The sequence below is a fragment of the Mus musculus genome, chromosome 12 (assembly GCF_000001635.26).
Source record: "Mus musculus strain C57BL/6J chromosome 12, GRCm38.p6 C57BL/6J".
Lineage (NCBI taxonomy): Eukaryota > Metazoa > Chordata > Mammalia > Rodentia > Muridae > Mus > Mus musculus.
Window position 1 is genome coordinate 117885167 of NC_000078.6, and position 23736 is coordinate 117908902.

General features: G+C 42.1%; 1 protein-coding gene across 9 annotated transcripts in view; it reads right to left on the bottom strand.

Annotated features, from left to right (window-relative positions):
* The window catches only part of Dnah11 (dynein, axonemal, heavy chain 11), a 321062-nt gene that overhangs the window by 7185 nt on the left and 290141 nt on the right, over nucleotides 1-23736 (bottom strand). For all 9 annotated transcript variants that reach the window (NM_010060.3, XM_017314946.2, XM_017314947.2 and 6 more), the window contains 3 exons: nucleotides 17936-18127; nucleotides 9785-9904; nucleotides 1506-1748 (listed from right to left, as the gene is read on the bottom strand). In NM_010060.3, coding sequence (NP_034190.3) covers nucleotides 1506-1748; nucleotides 9785-9904; nucleotides 17936-18127 — 555 coding nt within the window. The remainder of the gene's footprint in view (nucleotides 1-1505; nucleotides 1749-9784; nucleotides 9905-17935; nucleotides 18128-23736) is intronic.

Genomic DNA, 23736 nt, shown 5'->3' on the forward strand with positions numbered 1-23736 from the left:
AGTTATGAGTAGGTCAATGAATGACCTTATTTTAAAAGATACAAGAAATAATATGGCCATATTGTGGGACTTAGAGGTCATGCTAACAAGTGTCATCTGAACATCCTGAATCTTTGGCAGTCACACTTGGCTTAATAATTTTGAGAAGAGTAACAGCTCATTTGTTTGGCAGGGTGAACTATTCAGGGTTTAAAGTAAAGAGAAACAAGATTTTAATGTAAGAAATAGCATTTTCCATTTCTACAATTCTATATAATGGAGCATATAAAAATCTTCAAAGATATATAAAAGGGAAAAATAACAAAATAACAGCAAGAAATACAGCAAAAGTGAAGGGCTAGGGCTAGAATGTGGCCAGTGGGTAAAAGCTGCACAGACAGGTGTCCTAAATTCAGATCTCTACACCCACATAAAAAGCTGGGTGTTTATAACCCCAGCACTGTAGAAGGCAGAGACAGGAGAATTGCTGGGATTTGCTGGCTGCCAGTCAGGCTCCAGGTCAGTGAGGCCCTACCTCAAAGGACTATGGTGGAGAGGTATAGAGCAGAACACCTGATGTCTTCTTAGCTTCCAGATAACCACCCGTAAATATGGCCTGCTCTACCCCTGTACCCCTCCCCCCATGGTGAAGGGCCAGCCGTGGATTTGGAGATTATGTCTCTAATTCAATTCATGTATCTGACAGAGAATATGCATGTAGAATAAAGAGTTGGTACAAGTCTGTAAGAAAAGGAGAGAGGAAAGTGGAGCAAGTAAAAATTTCTATCATCTATCTATCTATCTATCTATCTATCTATCTATCTATCTATCTCCATCCATCCATCCATCCATCCATCCATCCATCCATCCATCCATCCATCGGCCATCTGCTTGTGAAGAGAGGCTGATGACCCAGGCAAGGAACACAAAGTTATAAGCACTCAGAGACTGCTAATCCGTAACAGACTCTAAAGGAGGCATTGTATCTGAAGACTCAGACCTACGGTCTGGCAATCCCGTTTGTGAGCACAGAGAATGTCAGATTACCAACCACTTTGGAAGTAAGTCAATGTTTGTCTTTTGACAAAGGATTATGTGGGGTCATGGTCATGGTCATGGTTGTAACATTCATAACAGTAAAACAAACCCAAGAGCCACTTCAGATAACCACCCACAGTAAAATAAAAATCATATTCCTATAATAGAGCACAAAACAAAAATGACCCATTGGTATCTGAACGAACAGGTGAATCTCACAAATTTACTGTGGAGTCAGGAGCCTGGCAATAACTACTGTGTTAACCCATCCAGTATGTGGTTATGGAGGTCAGGATATTGGTTACCTTTGGGGAGCAAGAAGTACCCTCACAAAGAGCATGAGTATCCTGGGCAGTTGGAAATGTTTTACACCTTGATCTGGGTGGCAGCTATCTGCCTGTTGGCACAGGTAAAGCTTAACTTAGATAGACAATAACTGAGACTAGTGCACTTCACTTTAAAGAAGATAACAAGGAAGGCCTTCTTACCTTGTCTTCTGTAGACTGCCCCAGTTCCTCTTGGCTGACTGCATTCCTGGGTTGCATCTCCAGCAGAGTTCTGAAGAGCGTGTTGGATGTCACTGTTAGTAACTCTATTTCAGCATTGGGGTGGAGACCATACAGTGCCGGGCTTTCTGGAGGCAACGTGTCCTCTATGTACTGGTGATAACCAGAATAATCTGAGTAGGGAGGGGCTGCAAATCCTGGTGCCAGCATGACTTCATCCTCGATCTTTAACCACAAAGAAACGTCAGTTATTCCAGGGCTAGGTGGGTAACATCTTCACTTCCTGAACACAGAACCCTAGCAGCAATGTCCCACAGTGATGCCAGGTAGATAACAGACTCCAGAATGCCCCTGTGGGTCAGTAACTTACAGTCTGTTTGCGGTAGTGTGATATACACACATATTATAAATAAGTAAACATGGCTGCATCAACATGGCCTACTAGCAAATGCTTCATGTTCCAACTTCTGATTCTCAAACATCCCTAACTCCCAGAGAAGAAATCAAGATGTCTTGTCGTTAATTTGACCAAGTAGATGTTTTGAATTTAAACTTGATTCAGAACTCATTTTTAGTAATGCTAGTATACAATTCCCTGGTGTTATGATAAAAGATGTCCCCCATGTTCATATATTAAATAGCTTCATCCTCAGATGACAGCACTATTTTAGAAAGTTCTGGAAACTGTAGGAAGTGTGGCTTAGTTGAAGGAAGGCGGTCACTTGCAGGTGTTTTTTTTTGAGTGTGTCCCTAGGTCCTCTGTCTCTGCTATTCTCTGCCATAACTTTCCTCCTGGTGGAACCAGTTAACCCTGGACTGACACACCCCAGACTCACGTCTTCCCTTGAAAGCTCTTTTGTCACAGTGGTGGAAAGCCAGTGTACCTGGTGTAATATTCTCCACACAATGCTACTCCAAATCATGTGATAACAGACAGCCTTTACAAACACAAGGTTGGGGTGACTTCCATTTTATAGGTCATATTACACTGCGTGAGATTAGTGCTCTCTCCCCAGGTCCTTGGGCAAAACAGGACAAAGTCTGTAGTCTGTGTTACTGGGTTGGACAGGGGCTCAGGACATGGTTTCCTGCGGAATGAAAGGCCAGAGCAATGGCTTTCCTAGCCCAGCTGCTTCACTGGGGCCTGAGGAAGAGTAAGCATTCTCTGTAGAGGGATATTTTCTAAAATACTAGGGTGAAATAACGCATCTACACATAAGAAAGTACTCTTCAAAATATAAGCAAAGAAGTTATGGGCCTGAGTCTGCCCGATGACAAACTGTGAAGTGCTTAGGAGATTTTAGCTACTTTATTTCACATTCCTCTCTCCCAGATGATTCTCAGGCACCACTAACACCTCTTAATTTTCCGGGTCTCTCTCACCATGAATTCTGTTTCCACATGCATTTAAATGTACCAGGGAATGCTTTAAAAAAATACAGCAATTTTTTTTTTTTTTGCCTACACCTGGTAAATCATTTTCTGAAAAATCTGTCTGCTATGATGTATCTTGAACTACATCTCTTCACTGTTGCCTGGAGAGTTGCATTTATCCAGTTAGGAATTTGGGTTAATCACCCAATACATTTCACCTTGGACATAGAAAACCTTCATTGGAACTCAAGGTAATGAGGTAGCTGTGACTCTCCATGAGGTTGTGCCCTGTGTCTCTGAGTCATAGCAGGCTGTTTCTTCTCTTACACGCAGTCCCTGGTGGTGGAAAGACCCTGTGAGTTTGGTAGGATTTCTTAGCTGCTGTCTCTGATCTCCAGGGGTATGTCTGATACTTGAGTCAGCATTTATATTTAGCATTTTGCACCAGGAGTAGTCTCATATTATCTAACTTTTCATAGTGCCACAAATAAATGTAAACCCATTGACCAGGGAAAGGAACAGAGGGAATTACCTCACCACCATCACCATCCCAGACTTGCTCTGTCCATATTGATCATTTCCTATTTACTTATAAAGAGCAAATGAAATTTAAATGTGATCAAACTCAATGTTCTGAACTAAAGTGCACATAGGAGTTAAACCTATCATCATTATCTATCCAGACAGGCAGATAGGCAGGCAGGCAGACATACAGACAGGTACACAGACAGGTAGACAGAGTCTCAAGTAAAACCTTAACAAAAGAAACAGGAGTTGTTTGGGCTTTCTTTAAAGTTAAGTGGACCCAAGTATTACCAACTATACCTTCCTCCCCAAACTTTTAGTATTTAAGTAAGAATTGAGGTTTGGATATTTTGTGGGTTGTTGTGCGTCAAGACAAACCAAGATGTGCACAGAATAGCCATGTCTCCTCCTAGGTTAGAGAGATCCGCATACCTAGAAAGCCTGTTCTGTGCCTTGGTGTTAGAGACTTGTAAACTCTTACAGCCAGGGTGGCAAAGCTGTGACAGTGAGATTCATTTTGCTGAAGAAGTTTAAAACAAACACTCTTATCTATTTATTGGGGGAGGCTGTTTTTAAAAAATTCTTTTCAGATAAGATCTTGCTATGTAGCCTCTAACTTCTATACCTGCCTGCCTTCCATTTGCTAGGATTACAGGCATGAACCACTATGGCTGGCAAGGCTGTAAGTTCTTAAGGCAACCAGGCCATTAAGGATGGTAAGTAATGCCTCTTTCCCTCATTGGCTGCTGTCCTTTGCTTTGCAACTTGACCAGCATGAAAATTTTATTACTTAGTCATCTTCCATCAAAATACCAACCAGGTTCCACCCCAGTGATACTACCCAGTTGCACTCAAATATCCAAACCCCTGCAGGTTTGGTTTTCTGGACTTTGAATTCTCTGAAGGGTAAATCGAACTGCAGATTTTAAAAGTTCTTTCATCTCCCTCTCAGTAGTAATGGGAAAAAAATCAAGCTCTGGTTTGTAGAGAACAAAGTTCTATCTGGATGTGTTTATTCTAACTGGCTTTTCCCCTACTTTGGTTAACGAACCTGTCTGAATAGATGTGCACATGGGCATGTGTGTGTGCAGTCATGTTCAGAGGCTGAAGAAGACGTTGGGCATCCTCTTCAGCCACTTTGCCTGTTCCTTTGAGGTAGGGTCTTTTTTAAGAAACTGGGCTTACAAGCCTCCATTGGAATAGAGGCCAGATGCATCCAACGATCCATCCTCTGCATCCTCGTCACAAGTTCTGGGAGTGCTGGCTTTTCTTTGTTCCTTAGATGCTTGGGTCTAAATTCCTGTACTTATGACGCAAAGCAAGCATTCTTCACCCCTGAAGCCATCTCTAAATTCCTGATTCAGATTCAACCTTTCCACTGAAGGGCTACTAGAAAACCTGCTTCCCGTTGAACTGTAGTTCTGCACAATGGGGACTTTGTTTTTTTCCTTCAACTGGAGGGCTATTTGAGGAGATAGTCTAAATTCTCAAGGGATTAACCCATTTTCAACAAACAGTTCTCCTAAGAAAGTAAAAAATGACTAGATGCTTGATATCATCCCGTCAAAACTAGAGTAAAGAATATGGACTGTAGCAGAGTTACTGAGGATGTAAAGAAAACAACTTTTATACACTGGTGGAAAGAGTTTTGTGATTTCTACAAACAATAACCATAGTCTCCAACTGACCGAGCAGCCTACCCCATAGGCGGCACAAACTCTGTACACAGACTTGCACAGGTAATGGCCAAACCAGAAGTTGTATTGTATCTCACTAAGATTTTAAGAATCAGTGGAACCATGCACAGACATACAGACCTCCACACCACGTGTAACTGTGACCAAGGATCTGAGTTCATCTTGGCAGGAATCAGATCAGACATTAGCATGTGCAGGTATTGGGAGCTGGAAAAACCAGTAACCATGCTGGCTCAATGGGGCTATTGTTCTTTGTTTTCATACTGTGTTTTCTAGACTTCGGTAAAAACCCAACCATTTACCTGCTTTGCCAAATAGTCTTAGTAATGAGGGGTCCCTAATCCAGTGCAAGTCTAAGCAAACACATTGCCACATGGCCTTTTGAGTCTAAAATGCAAAGGCTGAGTGTTGTTAGCAGTTTCAGAAATTACTCAAATGTGAAGCCCATCGTCAGGTTTTCTTTAGAGCTGAAAATCACACTTGTAATTTTCTCCATAATGTGTCTGACAACTAACCCAAGGTGCAGGGGTGTCTTGCATGAAGCTGGACTGGAAGGGAGTAACAACTGGAACTCTGGTCTCCTGGATTATCCCTCTTTCACAGGGCACACAAAAGCAAGTACGGGCATACCACCTCACTGCTAAGGTGACCTCTGCACCAACTACAAATGGAGCAGTGCTCTGTGCAACTCAGTGTGCAGCAGAACAGGGCTGGCCTTTTAAATCCAAGTTCCACTCCTTGCCTGCCAGGTTTAAAATTTTTTTAAATTTTAAATCTCTGAGAGTATTCCTCTTTTGCTTACATAAAGTAGTCATACCTGTTCTTCAGGACTGTTGTGGAAACCTGGATGGCACTGACTAGTCCTGCTGTGGCCAAGGTTCTTTTTTTGTTTGTTTGTTTGTTTGTTTGTTTGAGGCAGGGTTTCTCTGTATAGCCCTGGCTGTCCTGGAATTCTCTTTGTAGAGCAGGCTGGCCTCAAACTCAGAAATCTGCCTGCCTCTGCCTCCCGAGTGCTGGGATTAAAGGCGTGTACCACCACGCCCTGCTACCCAGGTTCTTAATAAATGTTCTCTATCTCTCTCAGCAGAAGGTTGTGCACTGGTGCTCAAGACATGGTTCAGTGGGGAACAGCCCTGGCTGCTCTTCCAGAGACCCTGGGTTTGATTCCAGCACCCACATAGCAAATTACAGTTGTTTGTAACTCCAGTCTCAGGGGATCCAACACCCTTTTCTTGCCTCACAGGTATGGCATGCATGTGGTGCACAGACATAAATGTAGATAAAATATCCATATACATAAAAATAGAAACAAAACACTTTTTACAGAGTAGGGCACAGCCAAGCAAGAAATACGTATTGCAAAAATATATACTTCATAATAAAAAGATTCCCCATCTATAAGCACATTGTTCTGGTATCATGTCAGTATTTAACCTGACAATAAACACTTGAGTTGGCCATTCTTGTTTCATAGATGGTACAACTACTGCTTAGGGGAACTTAGTAAAATCAGACTCTACAATAAATGTAAGAGTTTGAATTTGGCCCCCAAGGGCTTGCTTTTTTACCTTAAGACTGGATTCCTAATTATTACCTGTATCATCCAAATAGTTGACACTATATGATAACTTTCAGGTGACCTGGTACCTCCTTTCCCAAAAGTACTATACCGTATTTGTTATTTGGCACTGCTAAATGTTTGTGTTCTATGAGGAAATGATGGTTTTCCTCAATGTTACTCAAAAGCTCTTTAAGGTGCCTTCCCACTAGACAGCTCATTTATCCAACAGGAAACTCATCCTTCTAACACTGAGACATCACCGAAAGGCCAGATCTGAACACAGAAGGATTTTCAACTGGTTCATGCATGGGCTGCTTTTTTTTTTTTTTAATTGTGTTCCAAAGTAGCAACTCTTAAATTTGTATTAACTGATGTGAGAAGGGTCAGGAAGATATCCTGAAGATGCTGAGGCATTAAATCATGTTAGCAGCTTGAGCAAGAAACATTTGCATGAGAACAAAATAATTGGATGTGTAGCCTTTGACATGAAGTCAGCAAGTGCATTCATGTCCCCAGTGAGATGACAGTAGTACTACTGGGTGACTATGGCAGCTTAAGAATGAGGCGTCTCCACCCTGAGAACCTCACCAGATCCGGAGGGAAGGCTGTGCACCTACACTTCTTAAGGGCCCCTCCACACCAGCAATGCCCCTCAGGTTTTATCACCTATATTTATTCTACAATCATTTGAGTGGGAGTCCAGCCTTGTGAAGGTTAATGAACTATTTCTCAGATCAGTAATTTCACCCTTAGCTATAGGCCAGAGCCAGGGAAGGGGCTACCCCTGAGCTTCCTGCTCAGCCCTTGCCCTCTACCATCCTTTAGAGAAATAAGGCTCTGTAAAGGTGGATCTGGAGCACTGTTTATCTTCCATGTCTCCATGGTAACTTGCTCCCAGACAAATTTCCAGTGGTACTGAATTGAAAGTATCTTTATAATGTGTGAAATCCTGCTCATTAGGAGAGAGAAAGACTGGGAGACCTTGAATCAAAGGAGGACATAAAGGATGGTCACAGAGCAGAAAGTTCTAAGTTTTGTTGTTTTTGTTAATGCTATTTAAAGAAGTAAAAGACTCTCAGTGCCCATTACAATGTTGGAGTAGACTCAAATACACTGTTCCTGGTACATGGTTATGGAAGGTCTCAAAATAGACTCGACTCTAGTGATCAAGTCTGCTTCTCTGAGAAGCATTTAGAAAAGCTGTGGATGGAAGCTTACTCAGATTTCCAAGACCAAACATACACAACAGTGTGCTCTTTCAGCACTGATCCAAAACACGTTAGTGTCTATGGCAATGTTTGGTGAATTTAGATGGCATAGGTGTGGCCATGGCTGTATCCTTGCCGAAGGAAGTATGTTACTGGGGCAGGCTTTGAGGTTTCCAAATACTTGTGCCATTTTGACTTAGTTCTCTCTGCCTCTTGTGGATTGGTGTGTGAGCTCTTGGTAGTTCCTGCTGCAATGACTTTACCCTGCCATCATGGACTCTAAACCTGTGAAACTGTAAGCCTACTTGAATGTTTTCTCTTATATGTTGTCTTGGTTGTAAGGTTTTGTCACAGCAAGCTTGAATAGCATTTGAGAGCAAGCGAGCATTAGCAAGCGAGCTACCACCTCAGTGCCTATAGTATAAGAACCAAGCACGTTCACCAGAAACCACAACCAGCCTGGCACCATTTGGCATGGACACAGGGACTCAGGGTTAATTCTATGTGAAAAAAGATGTTCAGTCAGTTTTGCCAGTGGTAGCCTACCCCTTCCTCTCAGAAGCAGCAAGGATTACTCTGTTTTATTTAAAACCTTGCTATATTTCTTTGTTATCACACATAAAACAACAACAGGAACCCTACAGTAATAATAACTTCTTTTCTGTTGTTCTTTTGTTTGTTTTTCAAGACGGAGTTTCTCTGTGTGGCTCTGGCTGTCCTGGAACTCTCTGTAGAGAAGGCTGACCTCAAACTCACAGAAATCCATTTCTCTACCTCCCGAGTACTGGGATTAAAGGCATGCAGTACCACTGCCAGGCTAATGATTTTATTTTTAAAAAGATTTTATTTTAAATTATGCCTGTGTTTCTGTGTGGAGGAATGCCCAAATGAGCATGGGTGTCTGAGGAGGCCAGGAGAGAATGTCAGATCCCCTGGAACTCAGAGATGCTCTAAGCCACCTGACTAGAAACTGAAGTCAGGTTTTTGTAGAAAATAGTCCATGCTCTTAATCCCTAAGCCACTTATCCAGCCCTTATTTTATCTTCTTTTTTTTTTAATATAGCTTGTTTGAAGAAAAACCCAAGTTAAGTTCATCACACCACATGTAGTTGATATTCCTTCCCATTGTCTTACCATATTAATAGAGATTATTTTAAATTGAAAAATTGTATCTATGTAGCTATGACTATGAAATACAGGAGATGTTCTTGTTACATTTGTTCATTGTCTGGTGTATGTGTGTATGTGTGTGTATGTTGTGTGAGTATGCCCTCATGCGCATACATGGAGCAGTTTGTGTGTAAACCCAGACAACTTGTTAGTGTTGGTTCTTTTCTTCCAACATGTGTGATCCAGGGATTGGTCATGGTTGGCCTTGTTTGTCAGCAAGCACCTTTAACACTAAGCCATCTCAATGCGCCAGTGAGAAGTTCCAATCTAGGTTTACCTGGATTCTGTCAAGCCAATGAGTCTACCACCTTACAGACTTAAGTGCCATCGTTTCTCTGAACATATACCAAGTAATCTAATAATGTCACTGATAAAATTTTAGACTATTGTATGATTTATGCAAGAGGCCCTGGGGTGAGATCACAGGATTCATACTCTGGTGGGCTCGTGGGCACACTCATTGAGAGATCTGGGGCCAATCACTGGGTCTCAGTATATTCATCTGTACAATGGAGAAACAGCATCGTCTCAGCCCAGATATTATGAAAATCTAGTAAGTCTACACTTAGCAACTTCACAAACCTCCAAGAATAATAGGAATGTGAACATTTATAAAAAGGCCAGCACCCTTAGGAACACTTAAGAATTACATATATAGTAAAACAAAGTCTGAAAATTTCTTATTGGAATTTTTTTCTCAGTGAAATAAATTTTAAAATGTCTTACCAGAGATGGATTCATGAATTCTTCTAGATACACCCGGCATAGTTTTCGATCCCAGGCATCTGTGATGTGGCCCCCATACATGATCTCCCCAAAGAGGTAACGGAGGTCTTCCCATGGGACCTGGGGGAAAACACACATCTTAGAGTTTTCTTTCATGTTGGTGTGACAAAATGTCTAGACAGAAGCAATGGCAGCTCCAGTGCACAATTTCAAGTTTGTCATTTTGGGTTAATCATGGTGGCAGGTGGGTGAAGCACCTGACCACATCGTGTCAACAGATCAGAGGTGAACAGTTTAATGTGGCCATGCTGATACTCAGTCGACCTTCTCTACCCCTTATACAGCCCAGGGCCTGGCCCACGGAACGATGCTGTTGCTCACATGCAGGCCAAGTCTTCCCAGCTCAATCAACCCAACTGAGATAACTCCCCACAGACACACTTACAGGCCAACCTAATCAACAGTCCCTTATGGAGACTCCTATGCCAGGTGCTTCTAGATTGTGTCAAGTTGACAATTAAAACTCACCACCATGCCACACAAATGCTCAGTTCCAGGCCTAGAATATCTGCCCTAGCTGCCTAGCCAAGACTACAAGCCCCTTTACCCTAACTGCCCTATTATGATCCTGTCAGCCATGGCTAAAACCAGTGTAGTCCTGTCTTTAAGATTTTGTGTAGAACTTCTTGAGAGAATTATTTTCAGTGTATTCTAATAAATTTGACAAAGCTCAGCAACACCACACTTTACTGTAGATTTTAGAGGAAATGGAGTCATCTTTGTAACAGGTTATGAGGCATATTGGTATTTCATCTAAAACTCCTGACCTGTTGTTTTCCCAGCGCTTGCCAGTCTAGCCTGCTGTCCTACTTTAGGGGTTTTTTGTTTTTTGTTTTCATTTTTTTATTGGTTGCTTTATTTACATTTCAAACATTAGTCCCCTTCCCAGTTTCCCCTCCACAAGCCCCCTATCCTCTCCTCCCTCCCCCTGCCTCTATGAGTATGGTCCGTCCGTGTCCCTCCCCCCCCCCCCCCCCCCCTGCCCAGCTCCTGACTCCTGCCTCAGTGGCCTAGCATTCCCCTATCCTGGGCCATCAAGTGTCCATTGGACCAAGGGGCCCCCCTCCCAGTGATGTCAGATAAGGCAGTCCTTTGCTACATATCCATCTGGAGCCATTGGTACCCCCTGAGTAGTCTTTGGTTGGTGGTTTAGTCCCTGGGAGCTTTGGAGCGTCTGGTTGGTTGATATTATTGTTCTTCCTATGAGGTTGCAAACCCCTTCAGCTCCAACAGTCCTTGCCCTAACTCCCTATTGGGGTCCCTGTGCTCAGTCCAATGTTTGGCTGTGTACATCCGAATTTGTATTGGTCAGGATCTGGCAGAGCCTCTCAGGAGACAGCTTTATGTGGCTCCTGTCAATAAACACTTCTTGGCATCTGCAATAGTGTCTGGGTTTGGTGTGTGCATGTAGGATAGATCCCCAGGTGGAGCAGTCCCTGGACGGTCTTTCCTTCAATCTCTGCTCCCTGTATTTCCTTTAGACAGGAGCAATTCTGGGTTAAAATTTTGGAGATGGGTGGGTGGCCCCATCACTCAACTAGAGGGCCATGCCTTACCTCTGGATATGGTCTCTACAGGTTATCCCTCCCCTTTGTGGGGTATTTTAGCTAATGTCATCTCCATGGGGTCCTGAGAGGCTCTTGCTTTCCTGGCATCCCTGACTTTCTTGTGCTACCCCCAGTTCTCCATCCTCCATTGCTACACACCTCTGTTCAATTTCCTGACCCTCTGTTCATCTCCTCCACCTCCTCCTATACCTGATTCTTCCCCTCTTTCCACCCCCTTTTCTTCCTCCCAAGTTCCTCCCACCCTCTACTTCCCTTGATTATTTTGTTCCCACTTCTAAGTAAGACTGAAGCATCCACTCTTCCTTCTTCTTGAGCTTCATGTGCTCCATGAGTTGTATTGTGGGTATTCCATGCTCTTTGCCTAATAGCCACTTACCAGTGAGTACATACTACATGTGTTTTTTTGTGATTGAGTTACCTCACTCAGGATGATATTTTCTAGATCCATCCATTTGCCTGCTAATTTCATGAAGTCAATGTTTTTAATAGCTGAGTAGTATTCCATTGTGTAAATATATCACATTTTCTGTATTCATTCCTCTGTTGAGGGACATCTCAACAGAAATGGTTTTTTTTCCAGCTTCTGGCTATTAAAAATATGGCTGCTGTGAACATAGTGGAGCATGTGTCCTTATTACATGTTGGAACATCTTCTGGGTATACTTCCAGGAGTGGTATAGCTGGGTCCTCAGGTACTACTATGTCCAATTTTCTGAGGAACCACCAGACCAATTTCTAGAGTGGTTATACCAGCTTGCAATCCCATCAGCAATACAGGAGTGTTCTTCTTTCTCACATCCTCACCAGCATCTGCTGTCACCTGAGTTTTTGATCTTAGCCATTCTGACTGGTGTAAGATGGAATCTCAGGGTCATTTTGATTTGCATTTCCCTGATAACTAAGGATGTTGAACCTTTCTTTAGGTGCTTCTCAGCCATTTGAGTTTCCTCAGTTGAGAATTCACTGTTTAGCTCTGTTCCCTATTTTTTTAATAGTATTATTGGTTCTCTGGAGCCTAACTAATTTAGTTATTTGTATATATTGGATCTTGAGCAATCCCACTAAAATTGGGGACTAGACAAGGCTGCCCACTCTCTCCCTATCTGTTCAATATAGTACTTGATGTTTTTGCTAGATCAATTAGACAACAAAAGGAGGTCAAAGGGATACATATTGGAAAGGAAGAAGTCAAAATATCACTATTTGCAGATGATATGATAGTATACTTAAGTGACCCCAAAAATTCCACCAGAGAACTCCTACATCTGATAAACAACTTCAGCAAAGTGGCTGGATATAAAATCTGTATGTCAAGAACTTCAAATCTCTGAAGTCCAAGAAGACCTCAGAAAATGGAAAGATCTCCCAGGCTTATGGATTAGCAGGATTAATATAGTAAAAATGGCCATCTTGCTAAAAGCAATAAATAGATTCAATGCAATCCCCATCAAAATTCCAACTCAGTTTTTCGTAGAATTAGAAAGAGCAATTTTCAACTTCATTTGGAATAACAAAAAACCCAGGATAGCAAAAACTATTCTCAAAAATAAAAGAATATCTAGGGGAAATCACCATTCCTGACCTTAAAACTGCATGGTACTGGTATAGTGACAGACAGGTAGACCAATGGAATAGAACTGAAGATCCAGAAGTGAACCCACACACCTATGGTCACTTGATCTTTGACAAAGAAACTAAAACCATCCAGTGGAAAAACAGCATTTTCAACAAATGGTGCTGGTTCAACTATCAGACAACATGTAGTAAAATGCAAATTGACCCATTCTTTTTTTCTCTCTCTCTTTTTTTAATTAGGTATTTTCCTCATTTACATTTCCAATGCTACCCCAAAAGCCTCCCCCCCCCGTACCCACTCCCCCAATCCCCTACCCACCCACTCCCCCTTTTTGGCCCTGGCATTCCCCTGTACTGGGGCATATAAAGTTTGCAAGTCCAAAGGGCCTCTCTTTCCAGTGATGGCTGACTAGGCCATCTTTTGATACATATGCAGCTAGAGACAAGAACTCCGGGGTACTGGTTAGTTCATATTGTTGTTCCACCTATAGGGTTGCAGTTCCCTTTAGCTCCTTGAGTACTTTCTCTCGCTCCTCCATTGGGGGCCGTGTGACCCATCCAATAGCTGATTGTGAGCATCCACTTCTGTGTTTGCTAGGCCCCGGCATAGTCTCACAAGAGACAGCTATATCTGGGTCCTATTAGCAAAATCTTGCTAGTGTATGCAATGGTGTCAGCATTTGGAAGCTGATTATGGGATGGATCCCTGGATATGGCAATCACTAGATGGTCCATCCTTTCGAAATTGACCCATTCTTATGTCCCTGTACAAAGCTCAAGTCCAAGTGGATAAAGGACCTCCACTTAAAACCAGATACACTGAATCCAAAAGAAAGTGGGGGAAAGCCTTTAACACATGGACACAGGGGAAAAGTTCCCAAACAGAACACCAATGGGTTATGCTCTAAGATCAAGAATCAATAAATGGGACCTCATGATATTGCAAAGCTTCTGTAAGGCAAGGGACACTGCCAATAAGACAAAAATGGCAACCAACAGATTGGGAAAAAAATCTTTACCAATCCTATGTTAGTTTTTATTGTTGTAATAAAACATTGACCAAACTTGGGGGATTGAAAGGGTTTATTAAGCCTACAGGTTATACTCTACCGTGGAGGAGAGCCAGGGCTGAAACTGAAGCAGAAATCATGCCAGAAGGGTGCTTACTGGCTTGCTCAGCTACCTTTTGTGTGTAGTCCAGGCCTATCTGCCTAGGTGTGGCTCCACCCACAGTAGGCTCAATCTCCACCCCCAACAATTAGCAGTTAAGGAGATACCTCCAAGGCATGCCCACAGCTCAACCTGTCAATCAAACTGAAGGAGGCAGTTCTTCTATTGAGCTTTCCTCTAAAGTCCAGTTGATACCCTATCCCAAGACTCATCATTGCCTCATCTAAAGTCTTTACTATGTGACTCAGATAGACAATTTATATTTGAAGTCTATTTGATTTTCATCAGTTTTGCAAAGACTGGGCACAAGGCTGTTTTGAGAGCAGTGACTACCATAAGATGTTTTATTCACTGTATCTCCTTCTTTGCTGGCTTTACAGAGTTCAAGCCTCTCTCTGCTACCCCTTCCCTTCCTCTGGGTTTGCAAAACATGCCAGTTTGTGATGAAGCCTTTCTAGACAGGAACCTTTGTACCCCCGGTGGCAGTCTATTGCTTCCCGACGGTTCAAGTAAAATTGTAATTATAGCCTTCCCTGTGGCATGATGTGACAGAACAGAACGAGTCAAATTGCTGAGGCCATTCCAATGTACTTGCTACAAGTTCATATGAATTTGAAGAAATGAACCTAAAATGTGTCTTTCTCTTAAGCCATTTGATAGGAATGAGAAATGCAAGAAGTAGCTAGACTACCCTGCCATGCCACAGACACCTTCCACAGAGCAGAATTGGATAGGAAAAGACTTACCTGTATTTCCCATTCAGATTGAATGAATGCCCTACATGTCAGTAGTCAATATGTACTTCCCACATAATTTTAATCAGCTAGGTCTATTCTTTTCAATTATTGATTCTTTCTCCTAAGCATTTATTCTTTCTCCTAAGCATAATGTTTGTTCTTTAAAAAAACCTTGTGTGTAGGAGGACGTGTTGGACACAGTTGTGTGCAGTTTGCATGCACATGTATACATATAGAGACCAGAGGTTGAACTCGGGTATTCTCAATTATTTATTTTACCATGATGTTTTTCCTTAAAGCCAGGGACTCTCACTTAGCTTGTAGCTCATGGATCGGCTGGCTAAAGGAGCTCTAGACATCTACCTGCCTAGCCTTTCCAGCACCATGATCATAGGCATGTAGCTTTTTATACTTACACTAAGGAGCAGAACTTGGGTCCTCATGTAACAAGCAAGCACTTTAGTGGTTGAGATGTCTCCCAAACCCATAACCACTGTCTTTTAATACTATCCTGTAAAGAGCTGTGGTGATGCTGTTAGGGGGAGTTTAGGAGGTCTAGCACCACTGGATTTCTGGGAGGTGGGCTTTGAGATTAAAAGCTTTGCCTGTCTCCAGTCTTCATTCTCTGCTTCATGATCATGGTGAGATGTGATCTCTCAGCTTCCTGCCTCTGCAGCAATGCCTGCTACCTTCTGCCATGCTGTCTCTGGCATAGGTTCTCTAACCTTTTGGGACTGTACGGCAAAATAAACTTGTTTCTTTTTATAAGTTACCTTGGCCACAGAGTTTCATTTCAGCAACAGAAATATACCTAATACGAGAACATCTTGCTCAAGCAAATAGTATGTGCACGTTAAATTCATTCCCAGCTCTTGATAACTTGCATTGTAATATGTGGCAAATGACTTTGGCCAATATATCAGAGATATGACAAGTTAAACACGTATAGCTGTGTTGACCCTTGAGCCACAGAAGGAACAGCAGGTTACAGTGAAATTTACCCAACCAACTGTGGGGCTGCTGTGAAGGCTTTTAATACTATCCTGTAAAGAGCTGTGGTGATGCTGTTAGGGGGAGTTTAGGAGGTCTAGCACCACTGGATTTCTGGGAGGTGGGCTTTGAGATTAAAAGCTTTGCCTGTCTCCAGTCTTCATTCTCTGCTTCATGATCATGGTGAGATGTGATCTCTCAGCTTCCTGCCTCTGCAGCAATGCCTGCTACCTTCTGCCATGCTGTCTCTGGCATAGGTTCTCTAACCTTTTGGGACTGTACGGCAAAATAAACTTGTTTCTTTTTATAAGTTACCTTGGCCACAGAGTTTCATTTCAGCAACAGAAATATACCTAATACGAGAACATCTTGCTCAAGCAAATAGTATGTGCACGTTAAATTCATTCCCAGCTCTTGATAACTTGCATTGTAATATGTGGCAAATGACTTTGGCCAATATATCAGAGATATGACAAGTTAAACACGTATAGCTGTGTTGACCCTTGAGCCACAGAAGGAACAGCAGGTTACAGTGAAATTTACCCAACCAACTGTGGGGCTGCTGTGAAGGCTGGAGACGAAGCACAGCCTTCTCTCCTTCCTCCCCTCCCTGTCTGCCTCTATTGTGTGCAGAGTTCAGCTGACAGAGGACTGCCCATCTGGATCCAGACTCATGGACAGTTACAAAGGAGATCAGTGGAAGTATTAACTGGTTTATTTCTCCCTTCAGAACTGTTAGAATAATTGTGTGTGTGTAATAGTTTACATAAAACATGTTGAGATCCACTGGGTCTGGTAGAGTGGACCTATAATCTTAGCTACCCAGGAGCCCAAGGCAAGAGAACCTCAAAGTCAAGCCAGCTTGGGCTATAGAGTGAGTTCAAAGCCAAGTCTAGACAACCAACATAGTGAAACCCTATCTTAGAGTAGGGCTGAGAATGTATCTCAGTGGTAATGCCCTTGCCTAGCATGTATGGAGCCTTAAGTTCAATCTCTAGTACTAAAATAATAATTAATAATAGTTATAATAATAAAATAAAGTAAAAAGAAAAAGCAGAACAAAAACAAGACAACCAAAGAAGGAAGAAGTATGGAACCACTGATCAGAAACCATATAAAACCCATTTACTTTGAAATAACACTCAGAATATGTCTCTGGGAAGAAGGCACCCCTGATATATGTTGCGTGTGTATACTGTCATAGCAGTCAAGCTGCCTCACAAACCTAAGATAACACTGTAGAAAGCCTGTAATAATGGTTACCAAAAGAGCAATAAGCTATTGTTTCATTAGGAACATGGACAGGAGTCTATAAAGGCATGTTATAGACAGCCTCTGATTGGTTTGATAAACTTATCTACTGTTGTCACTTAATGGGAAAAGTTCCCTTGTGGAGATGATGCTGGCTTAGCCCTCCTTAGGAGCTTACGTTCTCTTCTGCAGCCCAATCTCGTGATTTGAGAGTTGACACAACTGTTCTCGATGAGGCTTTCCCATACCCATCTGCAAATGCATTTTAGTTCCTGGATACAATCATCCGTCTCCCTTTAACTTCAAATCAAGGTGAACATTACTGAGAAAGTCACAACAAGGTGGCATTTCTAATACATAATAATGACATATGCAGGAAACGCACCATTATTGATACATGTGACGCACTGTAAATTGCTTCCATCATCAAAACTAATTGTGGTGATTATTAATGCAGTGTTATGAACTGTCAGAACTGCTGGATGTAATTACATTTGTGCAAATGCTTCATTACCTGCCTAATGAATCTGGCATAGATGCACATGTAAACCACTGTTTTTGTTAACATAATGAAGGACATTTTTTTTTTTTTTTTGCATAAGCTACTGGTGTAGAACTGGTTTAACCTGTCTTATAAAAACCTTTACTTTGGTTTATTTTCACACTTGGGCAGACGCTTTTGTAATGTTGGCTGTTTCAATAATAGTTTCAAAAGAGAAACGGTAGTCCATTCTGTTAGCACCCAAAGACTGGCAGATTCCACGAACTGCTTGGAAGGGGTTAAAGACCACAGCACTTACGTTCGGGTTTGCCTCTAAGTAGTTGTAGAGGATGTTGGTGCAGATAGTCAGGTCTCCAGGACTGAAAGGATAGCTTCGGCTCCAGCCCTGGGGACCGAACCTCAGTCTCCCTGCCACACAGGCATGGAAGTAGCACAGAGAGAAGAGGATGCTTTTAAACTCCTGATCTTTGGAACACATCTCAAGTGTATCCTGAGAGGAAAGACAAGACATGTCTGATTAACGGTCTGTACAGCGTATAAGGGCAAAGGCCTGGATTCCCATTACCCCTGTGAATGGTTTCAGAATAATCAGCCATTTGTCCAAGACAAATGGAGACCATTTGGCTTTCCTGAAAAGTAAAAGGCTTTTTTTTTCCTTTTTGTGATAGTCTCTCACGTATCCCAGGCTAGCTATATAGGCATGGATGCCCTTGGATGTCCTTGAACTCCAGATCTGCCCGTCCTCACCTCACAAATGTTGGGGTTACAGGACTGTGCCACTTGCACCTGGTTTAGCAGGTATGGGGATTAGTCTCAGGCTTTAGTGCATTCTCCCAGCCAAGCAATAACCCCAGCCTGTGTTCCTCCTTAATATCTCTAGGTTCTCTAGAAAATAAGGCCCCTCATTTTAAGGGTGCTAATATTTCCGATATCCTTTTCCCCTGGAGAACAGAAGAGTTTGGATGATATAATCTTAGACCCATCATTAGCAGAATTCTAGGCAGTCCCCATTCCTCATTCTTCCCAGTTCCATGGTGACTAAGATCATCTGTGCACATGGCCACCCACGGAAAGACTGTTCCCAAACCTCTTCGGAAGCCACACGTGCTACATAACCAAGGATTTACCGACAGATTTTGAGCAGAAGTGATTGGCACAATTTCCCTTCCATGTCGTTTGCTTAAGATGAGGACTTGGCTTGTCCACATCACCACTTTTTTCTGTGACGAACGATGATGACCAGACAAGCCTGGCACCCTCCAGTCAGGAGTGGTGGGGGCACACATCAGCAGGGTGTGGTGTGAGAGCACCCGGGTATCTTGCTGTAGTCACTATAATCTGATTCTGTGTGTGTTTATTATGTGCTCCTAGGGTTTGAACCTTATACCTCACTCATGCATGGTACAAGGTACTCCAGTGCTCAGCTTGATTTCCAGCCCTGCTCCTCTGTATCACATCAGTTTAGTCCATACCTTAATTAACCCAGGACACATGACTTTCCAATGAGCTGAGGAAGAATTACTGTTGAAGTGACTGAGCGGCATACGGAGCTCAGTGTGCGGATTACATCTGCAGGATTTCTGTATGTCGGGGGGGGGGGGGGCTAGGTCCTAGCAAGCCACATTGACACAGATAAGGCCCCCATTAGTAGCCCAATACCAAGATGAGAAACATCAGACCTACTTCTAAGAAGTACTCTAGCCATTCTCAAATTCATCAAACAAGAAAAATAAATCAAGGATAGGGCCCAGGCTGAGACTTCCTGCCTACTCTCCTAGATGCCCAACCACACCCAGTTCATATTTAAAATGGGTCTAATCACTTTGATCACATACCAAGACTATTTAGGAACACCAAGAAAAATCCATGTCTGGCATCTCAGGGAACTTCTGGGTTGGGTTTGCTGCCATCAGCCATCACCAGGGAAGTGTTCCACCTCTGCTAATAATACCTGCAGCAGAATTGGCTTTGCTAAATATAGTTTCATAATCGACTGGCTACATGTAGTTCAGAGCCAAGAGGATCTCTTAAGTTGCACTAAATTAGACTATTTTTAGGTGGTTCATGGGGATAAGAGCTATGTGATAACCAAAAATAAAAATTTCCACAAAATAAATAAAAAGGCAAGATGGTAAAAGAAGATAAATGCTATAATTTTTAAGGCTGTAAAAAAAATGTTACCTGTAAGTGTGTGGTATTTCTAAAAAACAAATTATTTTTGAAATTTCCTATCAGAACTATAATCTAACAAGATACTAAGTAGCCACTTGTATTAATCACATAAAAACCCAAGGTACTACACAAAGTACAGTAATTCAATCTATTATCATATGCAACTTGGTTTTATCTTCAGTGTTAAAAAAAGAAAAGAGTGGGGCAGTGGTGGCGCATGCCTTTAATCCTAGCACTTGGGAGGCAGAGGCAAGCGGATTTCTGAGTTCGAGGCCAGCCTGGTCTACAAAGTGAGTTCCAGGACAGCCAGGGCTACTCAGAGAAACCCTGTCTCGAAAAAACCAAAAAAAAAAAAAAAAAAAAAAAAAAAAAAAAAAAAAAAAAAAAAAGAAAAGAAAAAAAAGAAAAAGAAAAAGAAAAGAGCCAGTGCCCACTGGGTTATTATATTCTACCAGCATAATAAACATTATAGGAAGAAAATGTGAGCCGGGCATGTCTGACAGTGTGGTCCTATCCATTCCATATTTTGAAACATTTGTACATTTATACAACAACTGATAAACAAATGGGCATCAGAAAACAGCCAGGCTGGGGTACGGCCCAGTTGGCAGAATGCTTGCCTATCTTTCACAAAGCCCTGGATTTCATCCCCTGTGCTGTGTGAACAGGGAATGGTGGTGCAACACATGGGTGGCAGAGGCAGAAAGATGAAAAGTCCAACATTGCCTCAGCTACACAGGAAGTTAAGTCAAGCCTACACAAAACCATGCCAAGAAGACACAAAGTAGAAATTCAAAAAGGAAGGGAGGGAGAGAGGGAGGGAGAGAGGGAGGGAGGGAGGGAGGGAGGGAGGGAGGGAGGGAGGGAGGGAGGGAGGGAAGAAAGAAAGAGAGAGAAAGAGAGAGAGAGAGAGAGAGAGAAAGAAAGAAAGAAAGAAAGAAAGAAAGAAAGAATAAAAGAAAGAAAGAAAAAAGAGAGGGAGAGAGAGAGAAAGACTACATAATTAGGGTTGTTAACAGGAAACAGGTACCATCATTGATCTGTCAAATTGTGTAGCTGGTACACATCTTCTGTCTGTACAGGCACGTTTCCCAGAAAAAAAGGAACCTATACTATCGCTCTAAAAACAACATGGTCAGTTTGTATGAAAAGAACCCCAAATGGCATTTCTTTATGACATCTCCAAAGGCAGACAGCCTTGAGCTAAAAGCTGTGTAGGTTGGTAGCATCTTGCCAGAAATGTTTCTTTTAGCATTTCATCTCCCAATGATCAGATTTGCAGAAACATTCTTGAATGTTTGCCAGAAGCAAAATACTGACATGAAATGAACTTTATTCATTTGCAGCAAGTATGCCAAAGTTCGGATATAAATTCTAATTTAAGAAGAAAGATTATAAAGATAGATTTAGGGGGCAGGGTGATGATTAGGTAGATAAGGAATCACACTGTGAAAGCAAGAAGACTTGAGTTCAAATCTCCAACACCCATGTAAAGCTATAAGTAACAATGTGGACCTGTAACTCCAGCATTTCAGGATGAAGATAGACGGATCATAGGAGCTTGCTAGCCAATCAGTGTAGCAAAACAGCAAGCTTTCGGTTCAGTGAAAGACCCTATCTAAAAGATAAGGTAGAGAGATTGGGGAAGACACCTGGCACTATCCTCTGGCTTCAGCATGGGTATATGTTGCTAAACACACGAATGAATACATTTCCTATGCATATAACCATGAGCTGTATGCATGTGCATATGTGCTCACACATGCATTCCCCTCGCCCCCCCCCCAAAAAAAAACCCCTATAGACTTAAGTCAACATAATTAACTTTGGCCCATGAAGTAAGTCCAGTCCCCTGCTATGTGTTTTTCAAATTCTATAGTTTTTATTTTCTGTAGTTGTCTATGGTCAACTGCAGCCCAAACAATATTAAATAGAAAAATGCAAGAAACAGTTCTTGTATTTTAAACTGCTTGTTACCTTATAGTGCTATGACTGTCCCATTTTACCATTGTTAATCCCTTATTATGATAAATTTGGAAGTTAAACTTTATCATACATATGTATGTGTGTATATATATATATATATATATATATATATGTATGTATATACATGCTGGGGGCATGGACATGGGGCTGCCACTCTACCCATCACCTATGGACTCGGGAAAATGATGTAACTATGAGGATACACATGAGGGTAGGTGGCTGGGAGACAACATTGTGGTGACCCAGATGAGCTTTGAAGGGTATGTGTATGTATAGATTTATAGATGTATAGATATATATCATATATGTATGTATACATATATGTATGCATGTATATATGTATGTTTGTACGTATGACCACATACAGTCTATGGAGGATTTAGTATTACCTTGATTTCCAGTTTCTATTGAGCATCTTGGTACACATGCTACATGGAAAAGGTATGACTGAAATATTACTTTATGGGATGTGTCTTTGCAAGAAAACAAACATGTTCCCTTTGTCAGTTCTTGTTCCTTCTTTCAGTCAGCCTTCTGCTGGGGGCATGGACATGGGGCTGCCACTCTACCCATCACCTATGGACTCGGGAAAGTGATGTAACTATGAAGATACACATGAGGGTGGGTGGCTGGAAGACAACATTGTGGTGACCCAAATGAGCTTTGAAGGATGTGTCACTCTTCTGTTACTGATGAAACATGGCGAGCAAGTCATATTATAGAAGGAAGAGTTTATTTTAGCTTATAGTTCCAAGGGCATAGAAGTCCAGGCTGCTTGGGAGCTATGACAGCAAGCTGCAGACATAAACAGGGAGCTAAGAGATCACAACCACAAACAGGAAGTAGAGTGAGCAAGCTGGAAGTGGGGCCAGGTTATAAACTCTCAGAGCCTGCCCCAGTGACAGAACTTTTCCATTAACCCCTGTAACCTCCACAAACAGCGACATCAACTGGGGACCAAATGTGGAGACCGCGGATATCATTTCTCATTTAAACTACCACAAGGGACTTGCCTCTAGAACTCTCCTTTATCAGGAACATTTCCCACCTTGTTTAAACCAGTGTTGTCTCTTCAAGAACATCTTTAAAAAATAAAACGAAACAAACCCACTAACTCTGATTTTGATAAAAGTGTTCCAGAAGCCCATCTACAGCCAGCCAGGGGGCACAGGCAACTCCCTTCTAAAGAGATGTGTGAGTCAGGTTGGTAGGCTCCAGAATCACGTACAAGACAAGCCTCTGGAAATGCCTGTGAAGGCTCATCTAGACTAGGTTAACCAAGGTGGTGAGACCCAGCCTAAATGTGTGGAGTTCCATTCAATGGGCTGTGGTCTCAGACTAAATAAAATGGAGACACAAGACAGAGAATAAACATTTGCTGCTTTCTGCTTCGTGACCATGGATTCAGTGTGACAGGGCACCTCTTGTTCCTGCTGACATCTTCCCTGCCATGGTAGACTGTGTGCCTGGAGCTAGAAGCCAAGCGGCTCTGTCAGGGTCTTTTATCATAGCAACAGGAGAAGTATCTAGAACATAATCTGGACAAAAATGCCTTTTGTTTCTGACATAATGGCAAACCAGCATCTTTGAACCTTTACATTTCTGTAATGTTTCCCTTTAATGGGTTTTTAAAATAGGCTTAAACGTACATGTGAACAGATAATTATTTGTTTTTTCTTTTTTAGGGTTAACTAAGTCTCAGTTTTCAAGAGATCTTTTTTCTATTACAAAGACATTTTCTTCTTTAAAGTTATTAAAAGCCTTTCAACAAATGTATCTTTCAACTGATGTATGTAGTTGTACAGACAACAGTTGGGAGAGCCATATGTCCTTGAATAAGTGCAAGTGTTCTTAGGTATTCACAGACACTTTGGGGAAATCTTTCCCTGTCAGCATAGTTTGGGAATGCGCACTTCCCTAGCGAGATCATCCAAAGTTACA